Raw genomic sequence first — 26,626 nt, forward strand, 5'->3', positions numbered from 1 at the left:
AAAATCATTTTTAAGTTGAATAATATTATAGGTCGTGTCAATCACTCAAAAATAATAAATAATAAATAAATAAACATTTTTTTCTAAAATTATTTTACACCGAAATAAACGGGCTCTAACAACTTATCATACTATCATTTTATATTTTGCTAAACTCACCCCTACGTGTCAAATGTCAATCATACTTGCTAAATATCAACACAAATACGAAATTACACAACTTTATCTACAAAATGTTAAAATTATAGTTACTGTAGTATTTATGAAAATAGTAAAAAAATGAGTATTGAATTGAATAACAAACGACATGGGATTGATGTAAAATTTACTATTTATGATAATCATCTTAACCCAACAGTAAACTTGATAATTAAAATTGAGTGGTACTAATATCACCTCCCCAAAACCATGGGCGCCACTATTATTCACCCCTTCCACAAAAGGAAAATGATAAGAGTTCCAACTCTTTTGTTCAACTTAAGTTTAATCTTATTTTTTTTCATTTAAAAAAAAAAAAAACTAAATAGCAAATGAAAAAAATGTGTGAAGGAATAATATTTACTTTTGGTCTTTCTTTTATTTGGTATTTTTTTAAAAAATAAAAATGATATTTTTTTTCTTCATAATAATGCAATTTTTTTTTAAATGACATTATTATGAAGAAAATACTATTTTTTATTTTTTTAAAAAATACCAAATAAAAGAAAGACCAAAAATAGATATTATTTCTTCACACAATTTTTTCATTTGCTATTTAGTTTTTTTTTTTTTTTGTTAAATAAAAGAAATAAGGCAAAGTTGGAATTAAGTTGGGCAAAAGAGTTGGATACCTATCATCCCTATAAATATTATTAACAACTTAACTAAATTTTACTCATCAAAATAATTAAAACTTAAAAGTATATTTTTTTTTCCATTTTAATACTTCAATTTCACTATTTTATTTATTTTTTAAAAATATTTGTTTATTATTTCTTTAACTATTAAAGAACAAGAAAGAGACCGAAAAGAAAAAGGAGAAGAGAAACTATTTTTTATTCAATTGGTGACGGTGAGCGAGTCTATTCACTTACAATTCTTTTAATCAAATTATAATTAAAATATAATTTTGATGAAGCAGCTAACAATGCTCTTAAACCATCACCGTAGCGTAGGGTAGTTAGTTACCATCCGCCCCAAAACCAAAAGGATTTTTAAAATAGAGAAAAACAGGTTAAGCAAAGCAAGAGGACAAAATAGTCTCTACAAAATTAAAGAGACCATCTTACCTTCCTATATTGCAATAATAGATCCCCAAAAAGGGCTTACGACTAGGAGCCTAGGACTCTCGCAGATCCTTAATAGGACGCTCGTCAGGCCACAGCGGACCTGACGCCACTCCACGTCAGGACTACTCCCACGCACGTAATCTTTCTCCGAGCCGCGTGTTCTGCTATCGATTTGATGAAAACCTAACCCATGGTTAACTTATCTGACAATGGGAAAGGGAAAAGATAACCAGGGTTAGTTTGTGGCTGCTGCTCTGATTTCAGAGCAGCACTAATTACAAGTTAAAACAGCTCCGTCTTCGTGCATGAAGAAAAGCGCGATATTTTTATCGACAGCCCAAGTATAATTTCAACCCGCAATAAATTTGTTTCCAAATTAATTATTATTTTGTTGATTTCAGATTCGTTTCTGTTTCGGAGTGACAGAGTACTGTGACTCTTTTTCTTGAGATCCGAAAGAAATACGCAATTTGTTTTGGAGGGTAGAGAGATCGATGGTTTTGTTTCCCGTGAGCAAACTCATGATTGTGTTTCCTGTGAGCAAACTCACTGAATCAAAATTCTGCAGATTTTCAGTGGAATCAAACAAAACTCTGGAGTTGTACTTGCTGAGAGAGAGAAAGTAATTAGTGTAGTGTAGGTGCAGCAGTTGAAGATTTGTCAGAACTTGTTTCAAAGCTGTTCATTTCCTACAATCTGCATTTTTAGCGGTGAAATTGATCGGAAACAAAGAAATGTTAGGCATCAAACTGTAAAATTCAGAAGGTTTTTCTGGTAATTTGGGTAAAAACTTTCCTGCCCAGAAATTTGTTTTCTTCTTCGTTGATTTGGGACGACGGCGAACTGAAGGTATTTCTGGACGCATGTTTTGAGCTTAATGCTTCGTTTGGGTGTAACGAAGAAAGGTAAGGTGAAATTTAATTTCTAGCCCTTGAATTTAATGAAGTGGTTCACTTTATTCAGTTGTTATGCATGTCTGACTTGTTTTTTGGGTCTTTCGTTTGGTTGCGCAGAGCATTTACTGAGAGAGACTGAAGCTTCTCTGGGCGCTTTGAAGTACACGTCTTTATCGATTTGACATTAAAAAAAACTAAAAAAAAATTATATATATATTATTATTACAATAAATAGTAATAATAAAAGTACTGTTTGATAGCTGATTTTGGTCTCTGAAAAATTTGCATCCGAGAAATGAAGGATGCGGAGAAGAGCTTGGATCCTCAGCTATGGCACGCTTGCGCCGGAGGCATGGTCCAGATGCCTATGGTTAATTCCAAGGTATTCTATTTCCCTCAGGGTCATGCCGAGCACGCCCATGCGCCGGTCGATTTCACGGTCTTATCCAGAATTCCTGCTCTCGTTCCTTGCCGAGTTGGAGTAGTGAGTTTCTTGGCTGATTCTGAAACCGATGAGGTTTTTGCAAAGATTAGATTGTTTCCGGTGGGAGCTGGGTTTGGTTTTGATGATGATAGGGTTGTGGAAGCTAATGAGTCTGAGCATCCAGAAAAACCCGCTTCGTTTGCCAAGACATTGACTCAATCTGACGCCAACAACGGTGGAGGTTTCTCAGTTCCGAGGTACTGTGCGGAGACGATTTTTCCGCGGCTGGATTACACGGCGGATCCGCCGGTTCAGACAGTGATTGCTAAGGATGTTCACGGCGAGGTTTGGAAATTCAGGCATATATATAGAGGTACGCCGCGCCGGCATTTGTTGACGACTGGGTGGAGCACATTCGTGAACCACAAGAAGCTGGTTGCTGGAGATTCTATTGTGTTCATGAGAGCTGAAAATGGTGATCTTTGTGTCGGTATTCGACGAGCCAAGCGAGGAATTGGCTTTGCACCAGAGTCCACATCTGGGTGGAACCCCGGTCCCTGCCATTCTGATTCGCCGTATAGTGGATATTCGACTCTGTTGAGGGAGGAGGAGAACAAATTAATGAGAAATGGTTATGGGAATTCAAGCCCTGGTGGCAATTTGAGAGGAAAGGGAAAGGTGAGGCCTGAATCGGTTATTGAAGCTGCAGCTCTGGCCGGTAGCGGGCAGCCATTTGAGGTTGTTTATTATCCGAGGGCGAGCACGCCAGAGTTTTGTGTTAAGGCCTCGGCTGTGAATGCTGCAATGAGGATTCAGTGGTGCTCTGGATTGAGGTTTAAGATGGCATTTGAAACGGAGGATTCTTCCCGGATAAGCTGGTTCATGGGAACCATAGCTTCTGTTCATGTTGCTGATCCCCTGCGCTGGCCTAATTCGCCATGGCGGCTTCTTCAGGTGTTGTACTCCTCTGTTATTCTTATACCGTTGTGCAATAATCTGGAATATGTTGGCTGCTGAATATATTTTTTCTTTGAAATGTTTTGTTAAAATTTTCAGGTGTCGTTTCAGATAATGGTTTTTTGGGTAGGGGTGAATTGCATTTATGTACTTTGGATATTCTCTGATAGCATGTGTTATGCATACGCCTTGTATTAGTTTGTGTTACTCTAGAATCTGAGGTCTCTTGAAACTTAGGAGTTAGGTCAGGTTTATGGATTGATTATTTGCAGTACCATGCTATGGAGGTGACCAGATTGTATCTGACCTTTTTAGGCCACCTTTATGTCACATGAAAACACTCTTAAGCACCTGTAAAAAGCATTAACAAGCAGAGTTCTCTCTTGACATAATGTAATTTGTTCACATCAGCATTTACTTGAATTTTAAGATAAATATCAAGCATGTTATACAGAGCCTAATTAAGCTCAATTTATCGACCTTGTAGCATCATGTTTTTCTTACATGTAATTTGCAAACAACATTTCAGGTGACATGGGATGAGCCGGATTTGCTACAAAATGTGAAGCGTGTCAGCCCATGGTTGGTTGAATTGGTATCAAACGTCCCTGTCCACCTCTCGCCCTTCTCACCGGCAAGCAAGAAGTTGCGCCTCATTCAACAGACAGATCTTCCCCTTGATGGTCAATTTCCAATGCCATCAGTTTCAGGCAACCCCCTTGGGCCAAGCAGCCCCTTGTGTTGTCTATCTGACAACACTCCTGCAGGCATACAGGGAGCCAGGCATGCTCAATTTGGAATTTCTTTATCAGATCTCCAATTTAACAGCAAACTGCAGTCAGGGCTGTTTCCATCCAATTTCCAGCGGTTCAATATACATTCAAAAACCTGCAATGGCATCATGACAGGCAATACAAACAAAAATGAAAATTTATCCTGCCTGCTAACCATAGGAAATTCTAGTCAAAATTTGGAAAAATCTGATAATGTGAAAAGACACCAGTTTTTGCTCTTCGGTCAACCAATACTTACTGATCAGCAGATCTCTCGAAGCTGTTCTAGTGACACAGTCTCACAAGTTCCTAGCAGGAAAAGTTCAGCAGATGGGAACCAAGACAAAGTAAAGTTTCTTGCTGACGTTTCAGTATCCAAGCTTGAGCCGAAAGTTTCTCCAGAAAAGTCATCAAGTGCTGGATTTCCATGGCTCCAGGGTTTCCAAACCACAGAACTTGGCCTGGACACTGGTCACTGCAAGGTATTCATGGAGTCAGAGGATGTGGGGCGCACACTTGATCTCTTGGTTCTTGGTTCTTATGAAGAGCTGTACAGGAGGCTCGCCAACATGTTTGGAATAGAAAGACCAGATATGCTTAGCCATGTGCTCTACCGAGATGCAACAGGTGCTGTCAAGAAAACTGGAGATGAACCATTCAGGTAATCTTTTTTCCTTAATTTTCTTATGTTTATTGTTGTCGTCTTATGGCCTTGCAGATGTATTACTTTTGAAACCTCCATGACATCTTAATACACATTTTTTCATGCATTTCACTTTATCAGTATATAATTTTTGGATCTTCTCATTTTCCCTCTGTTGGAATTGCAGTGATTTTATGAGAACAGCAAAAAGGATCACTATTCTAACTGATTCTGGCAGCAACAATATTGGAAGGTAAGAGATAACATTGATGTTGCAGTTTCGAATGTCTAAATCTTTATTTCCAATCTGACCCTTCTCATTTAGAAAAAGTCTTTTGGGAAATTTAAGATTAACTTCCTACCATGGTATATATATAACTGTATACTGCAGATTCAGGATGTGATGTTTTAATGTTGTTCTTCAGGACGTGGCTTACAGGGATGAGGAATGCTGAAAATGGACTAGATGCATCAAACAAGACAGGTCCCTTGAGCATATTTGCCTAGTAGTTCAGAATTCGAGACATGGTGCTTACTTTGTTCATTAAATTTAGTTGGGAGAAACAGGAAATGAAACTCCATCTTCTATTTATGGTTATTTCTTGGTGTGTTTTTCGGTTTGTGCCTATACATTTACTTTTAATATGTTGCTTAATGTTATGGTAAACTTTTTATGTCTCTGTCTGCCCTGAATCCATCTTTAAGGAAGTTTTTTTTTTGAATTCTTATTTTGTCCAAATTAAATGCTTGTTGGAGGCTATAGCATGAAAAATTATTTGAAGCACATCTTAGCATCCCTTTGGCTGGCTGCTGAGTCATATAAATGAACATTCTCCTTTCTTGAGCTCCCTATAACAGATTTCTCCAGTTAGAGTGCTTTTGGGTGTTGGATTTGGCTTAGATACTCTAGTTTTTTCAACGATCCAGATTTAATACATGCAATGACATACATTGTTCCTTAATTATCTGGATTTGGGACAGCAAGATGGATTGCAATCTTAAAAAATCAACTGCTTGATATTAGTGGCGTGAACCCCAGTTTTGATTATTGACAGAAGATTACATTTATAGTTTTGAAAATATATCACTAGGTTTTGACTTCATGGGAGAGCAGTTAAGGGCCTCTCTGCCTTGAGCTTTGGTTAATTTGTCACCCACAGAAACTAGTCAATTCAAAAGAAAAAGTAGGGTTTTGGATTTCTGCATTTGTCTGCTCCTCTTTGACTTGCTTGAGTTGGCCTTTGCTGTTGTTTGATATCAATGATCCACCTAATGCTCACATGCTCCATTATTGGAGTCCCAATCTTTTGCCTCCTAATGCCAGAATTTCTAAAACAAAAAACAAAAAAACAGAAAGACTTTTATTTGCCTCTTGTCCTTTAACCAACTAGAATTAATATGAAAACGAGGGAGTTGAGAAGTCATCCTCAACTGTTTGTGTTTGGAACGACTTTAAGGTGTATAATTCTTGAATCTCTATAGGAGGTAGTGTGTCACCAAACCCTGGACATTGACTTGTGCTTTTAAAAATTTCTAAAAAAGCTAACGAGGATTTTTCTTTTATTGTTATTATTATTATTCAAAGCGAGAGACGGGAAAAAGGGGAAAGAAGACTCCTTATTTTGTTCGAGAGTGAATTTGTTCGAAATACGACTAAATTAAAGTTTTGTTTGTTTCGACGAGGCTCCGTTTGTGTTCCGGCGAGTCCTGGTGGGTCTCGACAATGGCCAAGTAAAGTTCTGACAAGTCTTGACAATATCTCGATTGGGTCTGTCGATTTAAGAATGAAATGCTCAAAATCAAAAAATGATTTATGGTTTTCAAAAGTTAAAAAAAAAAAAGTTTTTTTGATGAAACCAAAAATATTTTTTGTTGACTATTAATTTTCATCGTATCAAATACTCGAAAATACGAAAAACATTTTTAGGAAGTTTAAAATAATTGATAATTCAGAACCAGGACAACAGTTTAACCAAATGATTCTCTAACATAAATGCCTATTCCTCCAAAATGACAAACCAAGAGCTCAATAATTTGTTGCTTTTAAAACCAAACACCCAATAATTGTGCATTATTATTTCTGTTTATAATTTAAGATAATTGTACGGTTATGTTGTTATCAATAATTTAAGGACCACTTGGAGGCTCTTGAGGGCTTTGGGATCTGAAATTCCAGAGAACATGGCCTCCGTTCATGGGTAGTTTGACGGCAAAGCAGGGTCTGATCAGCCCCGATCTCCGGTCCGTTTGAATTTTGTAGACACGGAGACAACGGTAGGCAAACCTTTCATTATTAATCCCGAAAGAAAGAAAGCAACCAACACACACATGGGGGTGGGACCCATGGCAACGACAGACAAAGGGTTGAGAAGAGAGCGAAAATAGTCAAATCCACATTCATCACGTGCGGTCTCCCAATTGAATCGCCGTTTTGGTGGCCGGGCCTTCCGTCCTTGGTTTTAATATCTCTCCAACTTCCCTCTTTTCCTGGTTTTGCTTGCCAAAAATGCAAACAAACAAGTCATATCTCACCAGGATTTAAAAGCAATTAATTTAACACTTTTAGTTTTAAAATATTAAATGCGGTTGTTGCGGAGGAAACATGATCATTTACAATTCAAATGAACTGAATAATATCTAATTAGTTATAATGAAGGAGTATTTTTATCTTTTCAGTTTTTAAAAAGATAAAAATACTCCTAAATTATAATTAACTGAATATTATCCGGTTCAAATGAAAATGAAGAGGATCTTAATTGGTTTTGGAGGTGTTACCACTGTTATGCATAATTCATGTTTCATCATCTTCTCTTTCATTTTGCAAATTATGAGAAATTATATTTTGGTTGTTTGCTTGCAACCCTAAAAATGATTGAAAAACATTTTTTTTAATTTTTTTTTTTTTTAGGCTCGTATGAAAAATCGTCAAATGTTTCTTATATTTTTATTTTATTTGAAGAACTAGAGTGAAAGAAAGTGAGAATAGAAGGCCCTTAAAAGTTGGATTGAGATTTAGCGCAATTGCTTCTCCATATGGCTTGTAATTTGGACAGACAATTGTAAGACAGCCTTTATAGAGCCCACAGCGAGCAAGTGTACGAACAACGATACTTTCACTCAAATGGGCCTCATAAAGAGCCCTCTAGCAAATCCTGTCCGGGGTACCGGAGAGGGCAAAAAAGTGAAAAGAAACACGAAGAAGGGCAAGAGGGAAAAGGGCATAAACAAAGTTAGGAATTAGAAATCAGTTTATATATACAAAATTCTTAGTAGAGAGAGAGATTGTTTGATGGTGGCCCCAGGCCCCCAGCTACAAGTGGAAAATGCTTACGTGAGAGTTCCATTAAAATGGTGTAAAAAGAAAGCAAGCACCAAAATATGTTGTTGAATGGACACAAGTTGCACCTCATTTCAGAGAGTCTAATCAACTCATTCTCATTAGCAATGAGTTGCATGAAGAAAACAACATCCAGGTGTACAACCAATTAGCAGAGATAGAGATCTCAGACAACATTATTTTCGGAGACACTGAAACGATGATGATGTTTCGATGAGGATACGTATATGGTCGGAATCTTTGCCAATACGAAGGAAATTGGTTACAAAGGGAAGCTAAAGGATGGCCACTATGAATATAGGCAACGATATAAGAGATTAATATACGTACTAATCCATCCCCCTGTTACTAATCATCTTTATATATATATACAAAATATCACCTAAGGTTCAAATAAAAGGGGCCACTACGTGTGGAAAATCCAGTCCACTACCTGCAAAGGATCCACGTTGCAAAGCCTCGTGTAAGTGTCTAGCGCGCACACACTGCAGCACAATCCGCGCCAAACCAGGTGGTTGGCTACGATATCGTATGTATCTAGTAAATCAAGGAAGCCCAACTATCCCCAACAAATTGGATATGGGATAACACATCAGATCTCATCAAAATGAGTCCAGATACATGATACTCTCTCCATGCAATCTCTTCAAGATTATCTTAAAGGATATTTATCGGTTAAAACCACTCCCAAAGATCAAAGAAGTCAAGTAAGAGTCCCACAAGGATTTACCCACTTGCAGCTTCTATAAAAGTAGGAGCCTATCATAACACCAGACACGGTGAATTCTATACTCAACTACTCTCACTTCATTATCTACTATCATTTTTACTTACATTCTAACTTAGGCATTGGAGGTGGAACGGCCACCACACCCCTCACTTCGTGGCCTTCCACTACTGATCCATTTTTGCTCTTAGCAGGCTTTGGAATCCAGTTGCTACGAGGGTTGATAACTGTCTCAATAGTTGGCGCCATTTGTGGGAACAAGGATCATTTACACGATCCAAAGTTCAAACAAGACAAAGGTCACGAATGGTAGCTACAAGATTTCAAGGCCAGACCGAAGATACAATCAACATGACCAATGTTCCCCCTCTCCAACCAAAGAACACCAATCAACATGAAACTGGAAATCTCAAAACTGAGGAAACTCCAACTGCATCCCTTGTCTTCGAGCTGCAGTTGCCAACCAGCAAGCGTCTAGGAACATTGGAGTTCCAGAATGAGCATATATTGGAAACACTGGAGTTACTACTGCAGAGGAGTTTCGAGAACTGGCACCAGGAGAAGGACTCGACAGATCTCGAACCATAGCCTGAAACATTCAACGGACCTAAGAAGCCGCCCGCAACAACAGAGGACGGCTCAATTCATACTCGTATGGACCCTTTCCAGGCACAGTTCCAAGCCAAGTTGGACAACCTAGCCTATCAATTAAATGGCTCCCACACTGCGGGCGGTGGCGATTTCTTGGAGACTAACCTGCCATTCACCAAGAAGGTAGCGGAGGCTGATTTGCCTAACAAGTTCAAATTGCCACACATGGATCGCTACGATGGAAGCCGAGACCCGGTGAACCATCTTGAAACATATAGAGCTCACATGGCATTACAAGCCTCGTGCAACGCGATCCTTTGCCAAGCATTCCCCCTTACCCTCAAGGGAGTGGCCAAACATTGGTTCAGCAGTCTGCAACCGTGATCCATAGGAACCTTCGCTGAACTCGGTAAGAACTTTCTTTCCCAATTCAATGGAATTCGCCGGCGACGCAGGCCGACAACATATTTGCTAACAATGAAGTAGGAGTTCAATAAGTCATTGAAAAGCTACATGGCTCGATTTAACCGAGAGAAACCCACGGTCGATGACCCAGGCAAAAGAGTGGTCCTCTCCGCCCTAATGGGAGGAATATGGCCTCATAGTCCGTTTATGGCCAACGTCGCCCGCGATCCACCAAGAAATTTGGAAGAGCTCATGGCAAGAGTCGAAAAATTTATAATGCCGAAGAAACCATAAAGGCTTTTGTAGAACAAACCCGAACAAAGAAACCCCCAAAAAGAAGGAAGGAGAGCCGAAGACCGGAGAAGGACGTGCGGTCTTGCCAGATGGACAACTGCTTCAAAGCATATCCAGCGCACACACCTACTCAACACCTCCAGCATCAATTAACTATGCCAGGAGTAGCAGCTAACTTGTTAATATAGGTACGCAATGACCCTGGTTTCCGCTGGCCAAACCCCATCCAATCACCCCTGGGGGAAGAAGATTCGACAAGTAATGCGAATACCACTAAGACAAAGGGCACGACATAGAAGATTGCTACCAACTAAAAAGGCTAATCGATAGGTTGTCCAAAGAGAGAAGGGAGCAAGACAGACACCTTGTTACACATCAACCCCCGAACCAAAGGGCGGACCATCAAGAAGAGCAACATGCCCAACTTGTTGCGAGATGAGAAATTCGAACAATTTCATAAGGTTTCGCTAGAGGCAGTCCTACAAATGCTATAAGGAAGGCCTACACCGAGCAACTTCGAGCCATGGAAGTGTATATCGTGGACTGCCTAGCGAAAGCCCCAAAGCTCAATCAACAGGGGAAAATCTCCGACATCACCTTCAACGAAGAAGATGTGCACGGCGTTTAGCACCCCCACGACGATCCACTCGTGGTCACCCTAGCTCTAGCCAACTATACCATCCATTGGGTGTTGATAGATAATGGCAGCTCCTCAAACATACTATATGCTACAGCATATGACCTAATGCCGTTTAGCAGGAAAAAGTTCCAACCTCTAACTTCCCCCTTGATCAGTTTTGCTGGACATAAGGGCTGTCTAGTCGAAAACCATCGACCTCTAGGTAACAACAAATATGCCCCATTGTCAAATGACAGTTATGGTTTCATTTTTGGTAGTAAATTGCCCTTCGGCCTACAACGCTATTCTGGGTATAACCACGCTCAACACAATGAAGCCTATCCCGTCCACCTAAAGATGAAGTTCACAATGGAAGCAGAGGTGGGAGAAGTGCGTGGTGATCAACATTCTGCTTGGCGATGCTACCTGATGTCCTTGAAGGATCCGCAGGCTAAAACAACCATGACTATCGATACTGTGAATGTACAAAACGAACAGGAACTTCTACAAGCTGAACCAGCAGAAACGCTCTCCCAAATTCAAATCGATGACAACCCTGACCACGTGGTCCATATTGGCCAACACTTGACGGGAGAACATTAGAAAGAGCTCATCCAAGTCCTCAAAAAACACAAGGAGATCTTCACATGGACTCACAGTGACATGCCAGGTATTAGCACCGAAGTAATCTCCCACTGGTTGGATGAAGATCCACAAATCAAGCTAGTGATCCAGAAGAGAAGAAGCTTCATCCCTGAACGCAACATGGTGATAGCAGAAGAAGTGGAGAAACTCCTAGAGGCTGGGTTCATTCGAAAAGTCCACTATCCCAACTGGATCTCTAATGTGGTAATGATCAAAAAATTCAACAGTATGTGGCGCATGTGCGTAGATTTGACGGATCTAAACCAAGCCTGTCCCAAGGACAGTTTCCCATTTCTTAGAATAGATCTCTCGGTCGACTCCACCTCTGGTCACGACTTGTTAAGCTTTATGGATGCCTTCTTGGGCTATAACCATATCAAGACGGACCCAGTGGACCAAGAGAAAACGGCCTTCATCATAGACAGAGGGCTCTATTGCTACACAGCCATGCCATTCGGATTAAAGTTATCAGAGGTTAGTAAATTCAATGTTTAAAGGGCAAATAGGCCGTAATGTCAAAATTATGTTAATGATATGTTAGTTAAAAGTTTCCATGCTAGTAATCATGTAATTGATTTAGGGGAAACTTTTGGGGTATATAACAATATGCTAATGTTTTGATCATGTTATGTATATCTAATGCTTGTCAACCTAAGGGCACAGGTGTATACCCCTTAAGTTATAGATTTTCCTAAGCAACGAGTTAGGCATGGGTGTATACTCTAACTCTTTTCTTTCTTAAAGGATTTAGCATGGGTGTATACTAAGTTGTTCTTTAAGAAAGCATAATTATGTGGAAATCGACAAACACATGAGACCTAGGGCATGAGTGTATACTTCCAGTTCCCCATGTTGATTAACCTAAGAATCCGGCGTGGATTTCTTTTGTTACTCTTATTAAACCTAGGACTCGATCATCCAAATTGATTTACCTAACTAGTCCATTCCACATGCATATATTGATCAAGCAAACACATATGAGGAATTCATGAAAGCAGGAATTAATAAAGTTAAATATCACAACATGATCATCACAAAGGCGCCAATATTGATTTTATTTTTTCATTATGTTTTGCTAAGGGACTAGCAAAATGTAAGTTTGGAGGTATTTGAAGAGTGCCAAATATTACATATTTGGACCCTTTAATTTGCATTTGCTAAGCCTTTAGTTTTATTATTTTCTAATGTTTTTGTTAGTTTTGGTGTCTTAGTGTTTTGTAGATTGTTAAGAGAAAATGGCAGTCTAAGTGTGAAAGTTGCAAAGAAGTTGAAAAATTTATGGATGGGGCACGATCGACCCCATTTTCACTTGAGCCCATGCAAGGCATGCTCAAGCACACCCCCGCATACACCCAAGCAAGCAGCACCCGTGCGCTGCGCCGCAGGAGAGCTAAAATGTGAACGAGTACGCTTGAGCGCACCTAGTGTGCGATCGAGCACACTCATCCTACTTGGCAGCGCTAAAACCCTAATTAACATTATAAATATCATTCTTTTCATTGTAAAACGTACGAAGGCGAGCCAAGGGGCGCTGTTCTTTGTTATTTTCAAGTTTTTTGGGTTTTTGTAGCTCTAAACTCCAACTGTTTTGTAAGTACTTCGATTTAATGAAGTTAATTAGTTTCTTTATGATTTCTTTCGTCATGAGAGGCTAATCCTTCAACAAAGGTTGAAGATGAAGCCTCACCACTGATTTGTTTGCATATTTTTATGATTTGTTCGTACAATTCAAATGTTTAGTGTAATGTATGTTCATTTCAATTCAATTATTTGATTAAGTTCTTGTAATTGATTTTTTAGATTAATATTTGTGCCAAAGTTGGATATTCAATTTGTTTCATCCGACGAATACATTGCATCTTTTAATTTAAATTGGATATCCGTTGTTTTTCGTTAATCAAACGGATACATCAGATGATTTTGATTTAAGTTGGATATGCATTGTGATTTGTATAATGGATGGATTCATTGAATCTTTCAATATGTTATTTTTATAAAATGGAACGTGCATAGGATTTTATTGAAATTCGGATGTATGAACAAACATAATAATATGTGCTTTGATTTGGTGAGTGTGAATTCTGAAACCTTAGTATTTAACTTCTGATTAATTTTATTTTGTTTATTTTCAATTTCAAAATCACATCTTTTTCGAAACTAGGTTATGATCTGATTAGTTTAAATTAAAATTGTTTTCAAAAACACAATTCTCTGGGGATTCAACCTTGCACTTGCAAAACCCTTTATTGCAAACGATTCATGCATTTGCGAGTAATTAAAATTGGACAGCTTTGAAGTATGGGCTGATGATCATTGTGACTGTAGAGATGTCACCACGACCAAAATATGACGACATTGGGAGCAACGATGGTAAGGGACCATCCCAAGCCAATGAAAAAATGAGGAACATTTTGGACACCACCCAAGCATTGGAAACTGTGGAAAGTCTTCTGGTGGAAGCTTTAGTTAACGTACGAGGAGAAGGGACTCCAAGTGGAAACAAAGGTTGCTATTTCAAAGAGTTTTATGAACATCCTTTCCCTGTGTTTAAGGGGAACCTAAACCCTGGAGAAGTAAAGGATTGGCTTATGAACTTGGAGGAGCTGCTCCGAGCTGTGAACTACACTGAGGAGCAAAGAGTCAAGTACACGGCCTACAAGTTTCTTTGGAGGAGCAAGGCGATGGTGGTACGCTAAGCGGAACTCGCTAGTGATGGAATTAGGAAGCATGAAGGCTAATACATGGACCCGATGCAAGGAAGAGTTCTGTTGGGGGTACTCGCGGAGCTCGAGGAGGATGACACCTCAACAATCACGGTCCAACAAGAAACAGAGTCATTTGTGCCATATGTGTGGTGGGTTGCATTTTGGGAAATGCAGATTGGGGAAGAATTGGTGCTACGGATGTTGCAAGGTGGGACACTTCGTTCGAAACTGCAACCAAGCTAAAAGGAATAGTAATGGTCTACCTAGAAGGAAATGATGGCAAGACAAGGGATAAGCGTAACCACTAGAACTGTTTAAGGCATGCGGGTTCGCTTTGTTTTGGAGTTAGAGGCTGGGTTACTGGATGTATACTCATTCATCAACTAGTTGTACTTGGTTTTGTACTTGCACTTGAATTTTAGCTTTGGACCTAAAAGTGTAACGTTAGCTAAGGGTTTTACTAATGCATGATGTTTATTACGCTATGTTGATGTGTGGATGATGAGATTCCTGATTTTGTTAGTTGCCCATTATAAGGACGTTAAGGCATGATATTCTTGATCTTTGATTCTGGTATATTGGTAAAGGGCAATTGGTGAATCTTGTACCTTTGGATCTTGTATGCATGGATTACATGATTTTGGGTTACGTATGAGCTAAGAGATTCTAGAGGATCTTTTTGTGCCTAAATGGACTAAGGAGTTATCAGGTACAAATGTCTGTTGAGGCAAGCTAGAGCTGATCTGAGGATTATGATCGCAAAATCAATTCTCATCCTAGCAAGCCTAACGTAGTAGTTGATGCATTAAGTAGGAAGTCGGCGATAGAATTTGCCACTCTCGGAATTTTCCAACCCCAATTAGTTATGGAATTCGCTAGGATGGGAGTAGGAGTGGTAGATGAGGGTGCGCCTGCACGCTTGTCTGGCCTAATGATTCAATCGGAATTGCTAACTAGGTTTAAGGTCGCTCAGTTGGAGCACCTTGAGTGCACCAAGATCAAGCAGCTGCTAAGGCACAAGGGTTTTGTCTTAAGGATGATGGGTTGCTCACCCATTTCAAACAAGTGTATGTGTCAGAGGACGGAGGACTAAGAAAGGAGATCATGAGCAAGACTCATCATTCTCCGTATACTGTATATCCCGGAAGTGCCAAGATGTACAAGGACAAGAAGAGGATGAAATTGAAGTTTAGTACCGCTTTCCACCCATAGACGGATGGTCAGTCAAAGCGGACTAACCAAATCCTGGAGGACATGTTACGGGCTTGTGTATTGGACTTCAAAGGTAGTTGGATTTAGTACCTGCCTTTGATCGAGTTCGGCGACAATATTAGCTACCAGGCGACTATTGGAATGCCGCCTTACAAAGCACTTTATGGACGTAAGTGTCAGTCGCCCTTGTATTAGACAACGTTGGAGAAAGACAAACATTGGGGCCTGAAATTATTCAAAATACACATGACAAAGTACTTACCATCAAACAAAGGATGAGTGCATCCTAGAGTCGGTAGAAGAGCTACGCCGATAACTGGAGACAACCTTCAGAATTCAAAGTAGGAGATCGTGTGTTCCTTAAGATAATGATAAGCACCGAATGTTGCACATTCAAGCCCCTTAATTTGCATATGTTAATTCCTTAGCGTTGTTATTTGTTTGATTTTGTTTTGTTTTTGTGTTTTCAGGTTATAAATAAAGATGCAATTAATTCCATTGATTTTGGGCTTAAAAGCACACTTTGAGATGATTAAGCATAGCCAATCATAACAGAGGACTTATATGTTGTGGTTAAGTTTAATCAAATAAAGGAAGGGATTAATTCGGAATTTATCAAATTGGAGTCAAAATCGGATTAGATTCAAATTTGGATTCTACATATGTCTCGGTATTTTGGCCATAACTTTCCGTTCAAATATCCGATTGAGTTGATTCAAGCGGCATTGTAAAGATAACTCAAATTTATACAAATCATTGTGAAATATAATTTTCCTAATTCGAAGTACCACAATGCCAAAATCGCCCCGTAAGATAGGAACACAATTTTGGGAGAATCCTATTCCGATTTGGACTTAGGTTTTCTTTATCCTAATTGGACTTGGACTTAAATCTCCAAAATTTCTAAGATTACTAGGGCTTCTAGGACTCTCCTAAGCCCTATAAATAGGCCTCTAAGCATTGAGAAAAAAGACACACCGCTTTCTAGAGTAAAAATTCAGTAAATTGTCTTTGGAGCTTAGAACATCATGAGCAACTAAACCCCTTCGTGGGGTGTTGATGTAACCCTATCCAAGCACAATGGTTTGATTGTATTTAATTTTTAGATTTTCAATTTATGCATGTTGATTGTATAACTATGAGAATTGCTACCTTTTGATTATGTTCTTAATTATTAAATGCAATTGTTCTTAAATTCCAAAATCAATATTTGTGAAATTCTTCTCTTGTCTTAAAAAGTATTTTACTTTTATTGATCTCAAATCATTCTTGTTTTCTGTGATTATGAGGATGATGGTTATACAATGGGTTTAATTGACATATGATCAATAGGATTTGATAGGCCATGCTTAGGGAAGACGGATTGTACTACACCCTAGTTTAGTGTAATTTAGGTAGACAATCCGTGTCAACCGAAGATGGGTTACACTTATTCATTGATTGTATGTATCTTATTAAAGAATTTGATAATTTATACCTAGGGAAGACGGGTCGTACTGCATCTTAGTGGTTAGGTGGACGATCCGTGCCAACCGAGGATAGATTATGCTTATTCTTTAATAAGGTAGTTTCTTGTTTATTTATAACATGCATAAAATGAATTTCTGGGATTAATTATGATCAACCATTGTTGTGCGGATAGAGGTGAAGTCAATACTCTACACTCTCTCTCTTATTTTAAATCTCTTTTATTTTCATGCACTTTAGTTTTAAAGAAAATCAAATCAAATATCTTTTTAATTAAGTTAATTTTAATCTTTCAAATTTGATAATAAAACCCCTGCAGTCCTTGAGGTTCGACACCCTCAATATAGCTCTATCCTACAGGATTCGTACTATTGCGAGTAGTAATTTTTATTATTGATATTTTTGGACACAAAAATACCACATCAGATAACATCTTACATCGATGAGGGGAGTGATGCGATTTGGGAAGGAAGGGGAGATTGGCATACAGGGTTGCCTTACCCCCAGACTTGGTGGGAACACATGATGTTTTTCATGTCTCGGTATTAAGGAAGTACATCGCTAATCTAGAGTTAGTGGTGGAGTACAAGCCTTTGAATATCCATGAAGGATTGGTGTACCCTGAGGAGCCGGTGAAGATCATGTATCGGAAGGAGCAAGTGCTACGTACCAAGACAATTCCCATTGTCAAGGTATTGTGGCATAATCATCGTAAGAAGTGGAGTAAGACATGCAAAACCGTTATCCACATTTGTTTGATTGTGCATGACTTTCTTGATTTCTCAAGATTATACTTGGACAGTATACTTATTCCTGTTTTGGTTAAAGAGATAGTTGAGTAAGAAAGATTTTGTTTTCCTCTATAGGGTTATAGCATAGATACCCACTGATCCGGGCTATATGTGAAATTACTCATTCTGTTAGTTGATGAACTTGGGTGTCGAGATTCACGAGGACTGGTACAGTGTACGAAGCACTGAGTAGGACTGGCACAATGTAGGAAACACTGAGTACAATGCTTTGAATGACTTACGAGATGACCTTCCACAGTTTTTTGAGGATGGTGTAGTGCCAGTTGGCGAACGGGATGAGATGGCCAGGAGTCCACTGAGCCTGATACCGATGATGCAACGGACAAAAGTGCTAGTCATCGTTGTAGCAATAATATCGGTAATATCCAATCGTGTATGACCCATCAGAATCACCAAGAGAGTAGGTTTAGCGGTATAGCAAGTTGCCTTGCCGCCAAACTTGGTAGTTAAGCACGATGTCTTTCATGTCTTTACATTGAGGTTTAAGGATTTTATTCATATGGTTAATTTATTTTGTCTTTGGACTGTATGCCTATTCGTTACGGTTATGAGTAACGGTTGCATTTGGATTGTCTAAGAGTAGTCGATTAAGATAAGTTGCTTCCGGCTAGGAAGTACGGCATCATGTCAAAGATACCCACAGGCTTGGCTCCATGTGGAGCTACTTGTTTTGGTGAATTTAGGAGTCGTCAAGTTAGACGATAGTTGATATAGTGTGGGTAACATCGATTACGATACCCTTGGTGACTTACAAGTGGATTTGCTACAACTTTTGAGGATGATCACTTAATATCGGACGTAGAGCTTAGTGCCAAAAAAATGGAGGGGATGAGATTTTCCCAAGGGTGGGCTAAGCACGAACCTTATAAGACTACGGACGTTAGGGTGATGTTATTATTTCTTCTTGCGTTTTGGAGCTACGAAATTTTTATAAGGAGGGGAGAATATAGTGACCCAAATAATTAACTAAGCTTAGGTAGCTTAGTTAGAGGGTTAAATTGGGTTTCAGGTCACTAGGTACAGCTATAGGGGCATTTTAGAAATTTCAGACTTTCTAACTGGACGTACGCATGAGGACCATCAGACGTACTTTGCAAATAGTACGAAGAGGTACGCATGGGGACCACTGGACGTACTCTGCAAATAGTACGAGGATGTACGCATGGGGACCACCGGACATACGCTAACTTTTGGTAGACCACTGGTTAATGCCCATACGTACGATGCAGCCTTTGGTCCGCTGAGTGAATAATACTTAGACGTACTCCCCTATAGTACCGGACGTACTCTACTTTTAAGGACAGTTCCAGCAACGCCCATAGGCTTTCCAACCCTATAAATACTTCTCCCCACTCAACCCTTAAGCCTCATTCTGCCCCTGTTGCCCTCTAGAACCCTTGCTTGAGTGATTTTGTGAGTTGTGAGAGTTCTTGGAGGAGAATGAGAGATTTCTTGGAGGTTTGGCTTCAAGGAGGTAATCTTCTAAGCTTATCTTGTTCCGTACTTAGTTGTTATAATGTTTAAGTATTTTTCATAGTTATCTTAGTTGGTAGTTTTGAGCTTCTAGTAATGTTGTTGCCCTTAATCTTGGGTTAAGTTTGGCTTAGCGTTTCATTTTGATCGAACATATTTTCTTATGCATGGAGGCTTTGTTTTGAGATTGGAAATCCTAAAAATCCTTTAGAGAACTAGTTTGGGAGGATAGGAGGACGTTTGAAACAAATGAGGTTCTACCTGAACTTTTTAGGTGGACGTATGGCCACGAGCCTAGACATACAGCCAGAAGCATTCTAGTGAATGCCATTTTGGCCAATCGTCCGATAGCCTCTGTTTTTATGTTCTAGGTTCATTTAGTTGGATTTAGAACTAATGATAGGTCTTTTATGGAGGAGCCTTACGACCCGGATAAGTACAAAATCACATGGATACGTGTTATTACTTTTTCCGCATTGCATGATTATTTTATATATATCAAACATGCATATTTTGTAACTCTCATGAAATACATTTTTGAACTACTATGAACTATCTTTTGTGAAAACGCATGTTGATTAATAAGACATTGATGAGGCTTGTAAAACTATGCACGTAAAAGACGGATAAGATTAATTGCATCATATGACATGGTACACTGGTACGTGCAGGATAACTTTCATGGACTTACTATACAGGTTAATTTTATGGTCAAGTATGTGTGTGTGAACCTTAGATCTAGTGGTTTTCATGACTGGCGCAATCATTGCCAAATGGTTGGTTATTACAGGATGTACATCACTACCAGCGTGGGCCACCCGAGGTCAGACTCGGTCATACTGCTAGTGATGGATGATAGCGTATAATGGTCGGGAAACCGACATTGTATTATAGGTCCCTCGGAACAACGCCAACCCTGCTGAGAAAGGGTAATATCTCGGGTAGACCATATTGTTGAACTATGACATGATTCTCATATTACAGCATAAATTATATCTATATTGCATTTTTGATAAACTGTCATTTCATACTATTGCATGTGCTTTATAAACAACTAAGTTCACCATTTAATGACGGGTACGTCATGTGCATTTATATTCACTAAGGCCTCGTTTGGTTCACGGATTGTCTAGTCCATTGGAAAAGGATTAGCTACCACTGGGAATAAAAAAGTGTGGAATAAATTAGCTATTCTTATTCCTTTGTTTGGTTGTAACTCTAGAATAGACTAGCTAATCATATTCCTTCGTTTGAAATAATGCAATATGTTGGTGAATGGAATTGTATTGTGATCTTATTTCCTAAAATACCCTTTTAATAATACAAATACAATTTATATTATTAAGGACTTTTTAAAAAAAAAAAAAAAAAAAAAAAAAAAAAAAAAAAAAACATTAACAACTATACAGAATCAAACTCAATCTTGACTTCTAATGTCAATCAAACTCAATCAAGAAAAAAAAAAGGTAAAGAAATTAAAAAAAAAAAAAAAAAAAAAAAAAAAAAAAAAAAACTGAGAAATGGTACAGAAAAAGAGAGATGGAGAAATATAATCAAGAAAAATAAATAGTACATAATTTTATTTTATTTTATTTTTTTTTTTTAAAAAAAAAAAAGGGTCGGAGAAACAAAATCAAAGAAACGTTGTAGAGAATCAAAAAAAATAAAAAATTGAGAGACGGAAAAATAGAATCAAAGAAAAGTTGCAGAAAATCAAAAGAAATAAAAAAAACTGAGAGAGAACGAAAAAAAAAAATAGAGAGACGAAGAAATAGAATCAAAGAAACGTTGCAGAAAATCAAAAGAAATTTAAAAAAAAATAAAAAATAAAAAAAACTGAGAGAGAACGAAAAAAAAAAACAAAGAAAAAAAGAGAGAGACAGAGAAACTGAATCAAAGAAACGTTGCAGATAATCGAAGAAAAAAAAAAAAGACTGAGAGAAGAAAAAAAAAATCCAAGAAGCAGAAAGAGAACAAAATAACCAAGAAAAGAGAGATCGAAGAGAAGAGAGGGGGAGAGAGATGAAGATCGTGAGAGTCTCGTGAGTGTGAGAAGAGTAGGGTTTTTTTAGCAATTTGACATATTAATTTTAATCTCATAGTAATGGATTAGCTAAGCCACTCATTTTTTAGTGGCTTAGCTAACTCTGCGTGTATGAGATTAGTAGTCCCATGAGAATAGACTATTCCCAGGAATAGAGTGTTACCAAACAAAGGACTAACTATACCTAGTATTAGCTAGTCCAATCCAAAGGTCTAATCCGCGAACTAAACGGTGCCCAAGTATAAATGATCAACAAATCAAAATCATACTAAGATCTTTTGCTTTGGACAAGTATTTATACAATACAATTAAATTGTTTCTGGGATGAAAATTCAGCAGTCGAAAGTTGAAGGGAAAATAACAATAGAATGCATCTTTTGAGCGAAGAGGAAGTTTTAGAGTCATTGTAGATCTAAATCGACCCGAAAATCTTTTGATAAGTAATCTCTTGTGAATGATAATTCAACCCTAGAATCTAAAGACAAAAATGCAATTGTAGAGAAATTTGACGTCACAACCTGACATATTCACCTCTCTCCCTCTCTCACCTAGATTTGTGTCATCCTCAGTTTATTCCTTGCCATATAACTTGTAGAAAGCTAATATCAACCTACCCACCTACTTGCTCCGAAAGATCGGCCTCATGGGGACTCTCTCACGTTACCTTCCCTTCACATCTCTCCCTCTCACCAAAGGCAGAACAACCCTACCCTCTATAATATGGATTCTTCTCCTCAGAACTAGCTAGGCTCTTTCCAACTACTCCCCTTCTCCACCCCATGTCCGCCCCAAACCAACACCACTTTCAAACAAGCATTAATCACTAATATCATTTATTACTGAGAGATAAAGCCACAAATACAGAGATATAGTGATTGCTCGTTGGAAGCTAGATAGGGATGAGTAATGTGGTGTTGGCTCAGCTGCGAGAGAGGTAAGGCTTGCTACCTAACCCACCTTTCTAACCTGGAATAAATAATCATAATTGCAACTAATCTACCCAACCCTGGGGCACACTAATCTCATCATCATGGGTCTCAAACAAAAGTATTCCCCACATAAATAATAACTATTTAATCCCAATCCTGCATATGCATCTTCAGCCATGAGATACACGTTATCAACCGATCCAGCAAATCCAGGTCTAATAAATTTTGTCAATTTGCCACCCCACAATTTATTCAGCTATTTATACCTCAAGGATCAAAATCAAATTTTCCATGATAAAATTTGGCCAAAATTACTTTCCCTGACACCGGAATGACCATACAATTTAGGAAAATAAATAAATAAACGTTTCAACTCTTTTTAAGGTCTGGTAGAGCCAATAAAGCACATTTGGTGAAGTGAAATCAGCACACAACCGAACAATAGCTAAAACAGAGCCCAGCATACGAAAAGTATAATAGACACAACGGAAATGGTTGTGTAGGAAAGCCAAAAAGAAATAGCCATATATGTAGCATTCAAATCACAGATGAGAGAATAAAAGCAGTAAAGTGTCGAACATACGTTATTTAACAAAGTAAATACGTTGATATATCTATATTACATATCGACCCCTTAAACATATTACATTGAAAAACAGAACATTACTAAGCAGTCTTCAGTGTTTCTCAAGTAACATAACATATATCTCCCACTAGTTCAAGTACATTTCAGATTGCAATGCACCTTTTGATATGAATGCTGACCCTGTGAATGGAAAAAACACACAAAATTAGAGTTTGGCCCTCTTAGAAACTAAGCTAACAATGTAAGTTTATCTAATGCAATGAGTTGCAAATGTCACATAATTACTAAGCATGCAACTTATTTTCATTAATATTCAGGCTAATGATAGCAAATTAATAGGCTCAGAACGATCTTACAAATTTAAATATAATATCACATCTTTCATATCACCCAGAGCAAGCAAAAAAGACCCACTCCCCATGAGAATGAAAAAACTGTGAAGAATAAGAATAACATGAGAGGTTTCTAATTTTCAAAAGACAATATCTTATAATCTAAACCTGGGTCATATAAGAGCCTGCAAACACGCTCTAGTTAGAGTTTAGACGTAATCAGTCAAGCTCGCTATAGCTTTTGCTCAGCCTCTTCCACCAACCAAAACTCAAAAGACAAAAGCTAGGTTCAGACATTCCAAACACAACCTTCACCGCATGCAAGCAGGCCACAACCAGCAGTATTATGCCATCATTTCGCATTCTAAGGAAAGAAAAATACAACCGGAGCATCTTATGGAGGCAAATAGTTTAGAATACAGCACGTGGCAAGTTAAGCAGTCGATGGAAATATCCATGCTTGAGAGAAATTGAAAACAAATGAACATAGTTCCAGTTTTTCCATAACTAATAAATGCTGCATCACGTAATTTCTCAAACCATGCAGTCAAGTCAGTATATAGCCCCCAAAGATGATGACCAAGTAAACAAATCGCACGTTTTCCAGTCTTCACACCTCTTCACTTGTTAAGAAATAAACCAGGTATCAAATTGGTAGTGTCTAGCATGTCAACATGGGGTAAAAGACGCCCAAACTTTCTACAGCAGTAGGAAATCCTATGCTCATGAATCACAATTTTTTTTGTTGTCACAAGCTATAAAAATAGAGGTTGCAACTATTAATACCAACAAAGTCATCCACTCCTCTACCCCAAGGCTCCTGACCATAAATTAAGAAATAGTAGAAAAGGATGGTAGATAGAAAGTAAACAAAGGCATTTAAAACAAGTTTTTGAACTCTGTCCTTCCCCGCCACTACGTGCCATACTGACACCAATCTCTCTTCTTAATCAACACTCAGATCAAAATATCGCATTACTATCATCATGTCATTGTCACTGTTAGAATATTACCTAAATAATTGAATTTCCCCTATCCTGCCAGTTTAAGTTTTTTAGAAGACAATTGATTATTTAACAATTAGCAGAAATCAAACAGAAAAAGAGAAGTTTAGAGCAGCTTTGGTTCTCAATCCACTGCTAAAAGTTTTAACTTGTCGATCATTATTAACATAGTGTTCATTAACCACCACCAGAAGGCTGATCCTGAATGATTTCAGCATGCAATTGTGAGAGGGAAAACTCTCAGAAATTTTACAGAATGAAATTTTAATTTTCTATTCAAATTTTACAAGTTTATTAAATTCTGAATGATCTGATAACATATCAATTTGCTTCTTTTTATTTTCCAAACTCTTCCTAGGGTTTCATTCCGCTACCATGGCCACGGTCATCAACATGCCAGACAAAGTCCCAAACTAAATTGAGGAAACAAAGAATGAATTAAGAAAAAGAAACAGACAGAGAGAGAGAAAGTAAGAGTAATACCATTGAATCTAGTTGTAGTAGAGCTCGAGGCCCATGCCGTCATGGATCTCGTAGTCCTTGAGGGTGATGTGATCCTTGTAGATGTTATACCACTTCTGGATGCGGATCTTGTCCGATCGGGTACCCGTCTGGGCCGCCACCAGCTTCTTCAGGTCGCCGATGGTGTCGTCCTCGTTGCACTTCACACGCACCTTCTTGCCAAGCCGATCGTTGAGCACCACCTCTATCATCTTCGCCGCGCTTTGTCAAACCCTAACAACTTCTTCGTTCGCGCACAAATTGATCGAGTCCCGTAAGCCTCTTTGTCTTTGACTGACTAAAGTAGAGGTTATTTTTTCTATTCTGTTCTTTCTTGTCGGCCACGCGATTTGACCGTGTGGATTTCCTTTTCTACCACGCGTGGCGTGGTTTAATTGGGCTTCTACTGTTCTTTCGGCGAGGGTACTTTTGGTCATCCAACTTGTTTCCAGTCGATTTTTTTTTTTTTTTTTTTTTTTTTTGATAATGATATGATCAATACAGGAAAACATGGGATTGTTTGAAGTCGATTAAAAAAAAAAAAAAAAAATTCACATACCCCTCAAACTATCATACAATTAATGTTCTTTTAAATTTTGAATTGTAAAATTATCCCCCAAACATTGTCAGTGTCCTCCCAATAATAACAAAAATGTAAAAATATCGCTATAAATTTTCTCAATAAGACATAAATACCCTTATAAATTAAAATAATAATAATAATAATAATTTTAATAAAAAAAAGATTTTTTTTTTGTTTAATTTTTTAAAAACGGAAATGTTTAATTTTTTTTTTTTGAAACGGAAATTTTTATTTTAACTTTAGCAAAATTATGTTCTAAAAAACCAAAAAAAAAAAAAATTATTCTTTTAAATGAAAATTTTAATTTTTTTTTTTAAACGGCAATTTCTATTTTTTTAAGGAAAAATTATAAAACAAAAATAAATAAATGAAAATTTTCAGTTTTTATAAAATAAAAAATCAAAATTTTTTTATTATAAAAAGTATTTTTTTTAAAAAAAAAAAATTTACCAAATTTTATATTTTCTTTTTTAGTTTTAGGTTTTTTCTAAAAGTTTTAGTATTTTTTTTGTTTTATTTTACTAAGGGTCATTTCGTCATTGGGGGGACATTAACAATGTTTTGGTAATTTGGAGAAACATTGTCACAGATTTACAATTGAAAGTTTGATAAACCATTGTCAATTAAATGATAGTTTGAATGGGGTATGTGGACTTAAAAAAAAGAGTGAAGCATGAGTGAGCAGCAAATGTCAAAATAGAGTTTGGTTTTTTTGAAGTTGTAATAAATATTGTTATCTTTTAATAAACTTTAATATTCTATTTGCATTCGAGAAATATACTTTATTACCTTTATAATAAGGGAAAATTACAGTTTACCCCCTCAAAGTTGACAATGTTTTTCAATTCAAACATCAAAGTTTCAATTTTTGCAATCCACTCCCACAAAGTTTCAATTTTTTCAATTCGACCAATATCATCCCAAAATTCCCATATTGCCCCTAATTGTTTTTTTTTTTTTTTTTTAATGAAAACGAAAACAAATTTGGGGTGCAAAAATGACCAGATGACCAAAGGGGTGGCTACGGCCACCCCGAATTTTTTAAAATTTTTTTATAAAAAATAAAAAAATAATAAAAATTATGGGTAATATGAAAAGTTTTGGATAAAATTGATAAACTGTAATTTTCCCTTATAATAAAGACAAATGTTTATAACCCCTCAATACAAGGAAATGAATAAAGAATCATTTTTTATTTTCTATAGCTAGGGACAAATGTAAATTTTTTTGCCTTTCAATAATAAAAAATAGTTATTTTTATGAGAATAATTATTTTTAGAAATTATGCGCAACTAAACTAAAGAGGGTGAGTTACTACTCTCTCCCCCAACACGTGCTCTTTTTGTTTATACAAGTAAAAATTTTCACCTCAATTAATTTCAGCACTCCAATAAATAGT

The 26,626-nt window shown here is 37.6% G+C and overlaps 2 protein-coding genes across 3 annotated transcripts; one reads left to right on the plus strand and one right to left on the minus strand.

The window, feature by feature from the left end:
- Positions 1–1,601: 1,601 nt before the first annotated feature.
- ARF10 (auxin response factor 10) lies at positions 1,602–5,641 on the plus strand. Of its 2 annotated transcripts, none has more exons than XM_059575214.2 (5): positions 1,602–2,178; positions 2,282–3,542; positions 4,075–4,979; positions 5,149–5,214; positions 5,387–5,641. In XM_059575214.2, exons 2-5 carry the CDS (start codon positions 2,460–2,462, stop codon positions 5,466–5,468), a joined length of 2,136 nt encoding a protein of 711 aa, XP_059431197.2. In that variant the 5' UTR covers positions 1,602–2,178; positions 2,282–2,459; the 3' UTR covers positions 5,469–5,641. The 2 variants fall into 2 exon arrangements, with proteins under 2 accessions (XP_059431197.2, XP_059431196.2); XM_059575213.2 differs by having other exon boundaries at positions 1,602–2,173.
- Positions 5,642–22,698: 17,057 nt separating this feature from the next.
- On the minus strand, positions 22,699–24,948 carry LOC148584165 (ubiquitin-like protein 5). Its single transcript, XM_088518854.1, has 2 exons — positions 24,627–24,948; positions 22,699–22,987 (listed from the first exon to the last, which is right to left on the minus strand). Exon 1 carries the CDS (start codon positions 24,854–24,856, stop codon positions 24,635–24,637), a length of 222 nt encoding a protein of 73 aa, XP_088374980.1. The 5' UTR covers positions 24,857–24,948; the 3' UTR covers positions 22,699–22,987; positions 24,627–24,634.
- Positions 24,949–26,626: the final 1,678 nt, after the last annotated feature.

The sequence above is a fragment of the Corylus avellana genome, chromosome 8 (assembly GCF_965113065.1).
Source record: "Corylus avellana chromosome 8, dhCorAvel1.hap1.2, whole genome shotgun sequence".
Lineage (NCBI taxonomy): Eukaryota > Viridiplantae > Streptophyta > Magnoliopsida > Fagales > Betulaceae > Corylus > Corylus avellana.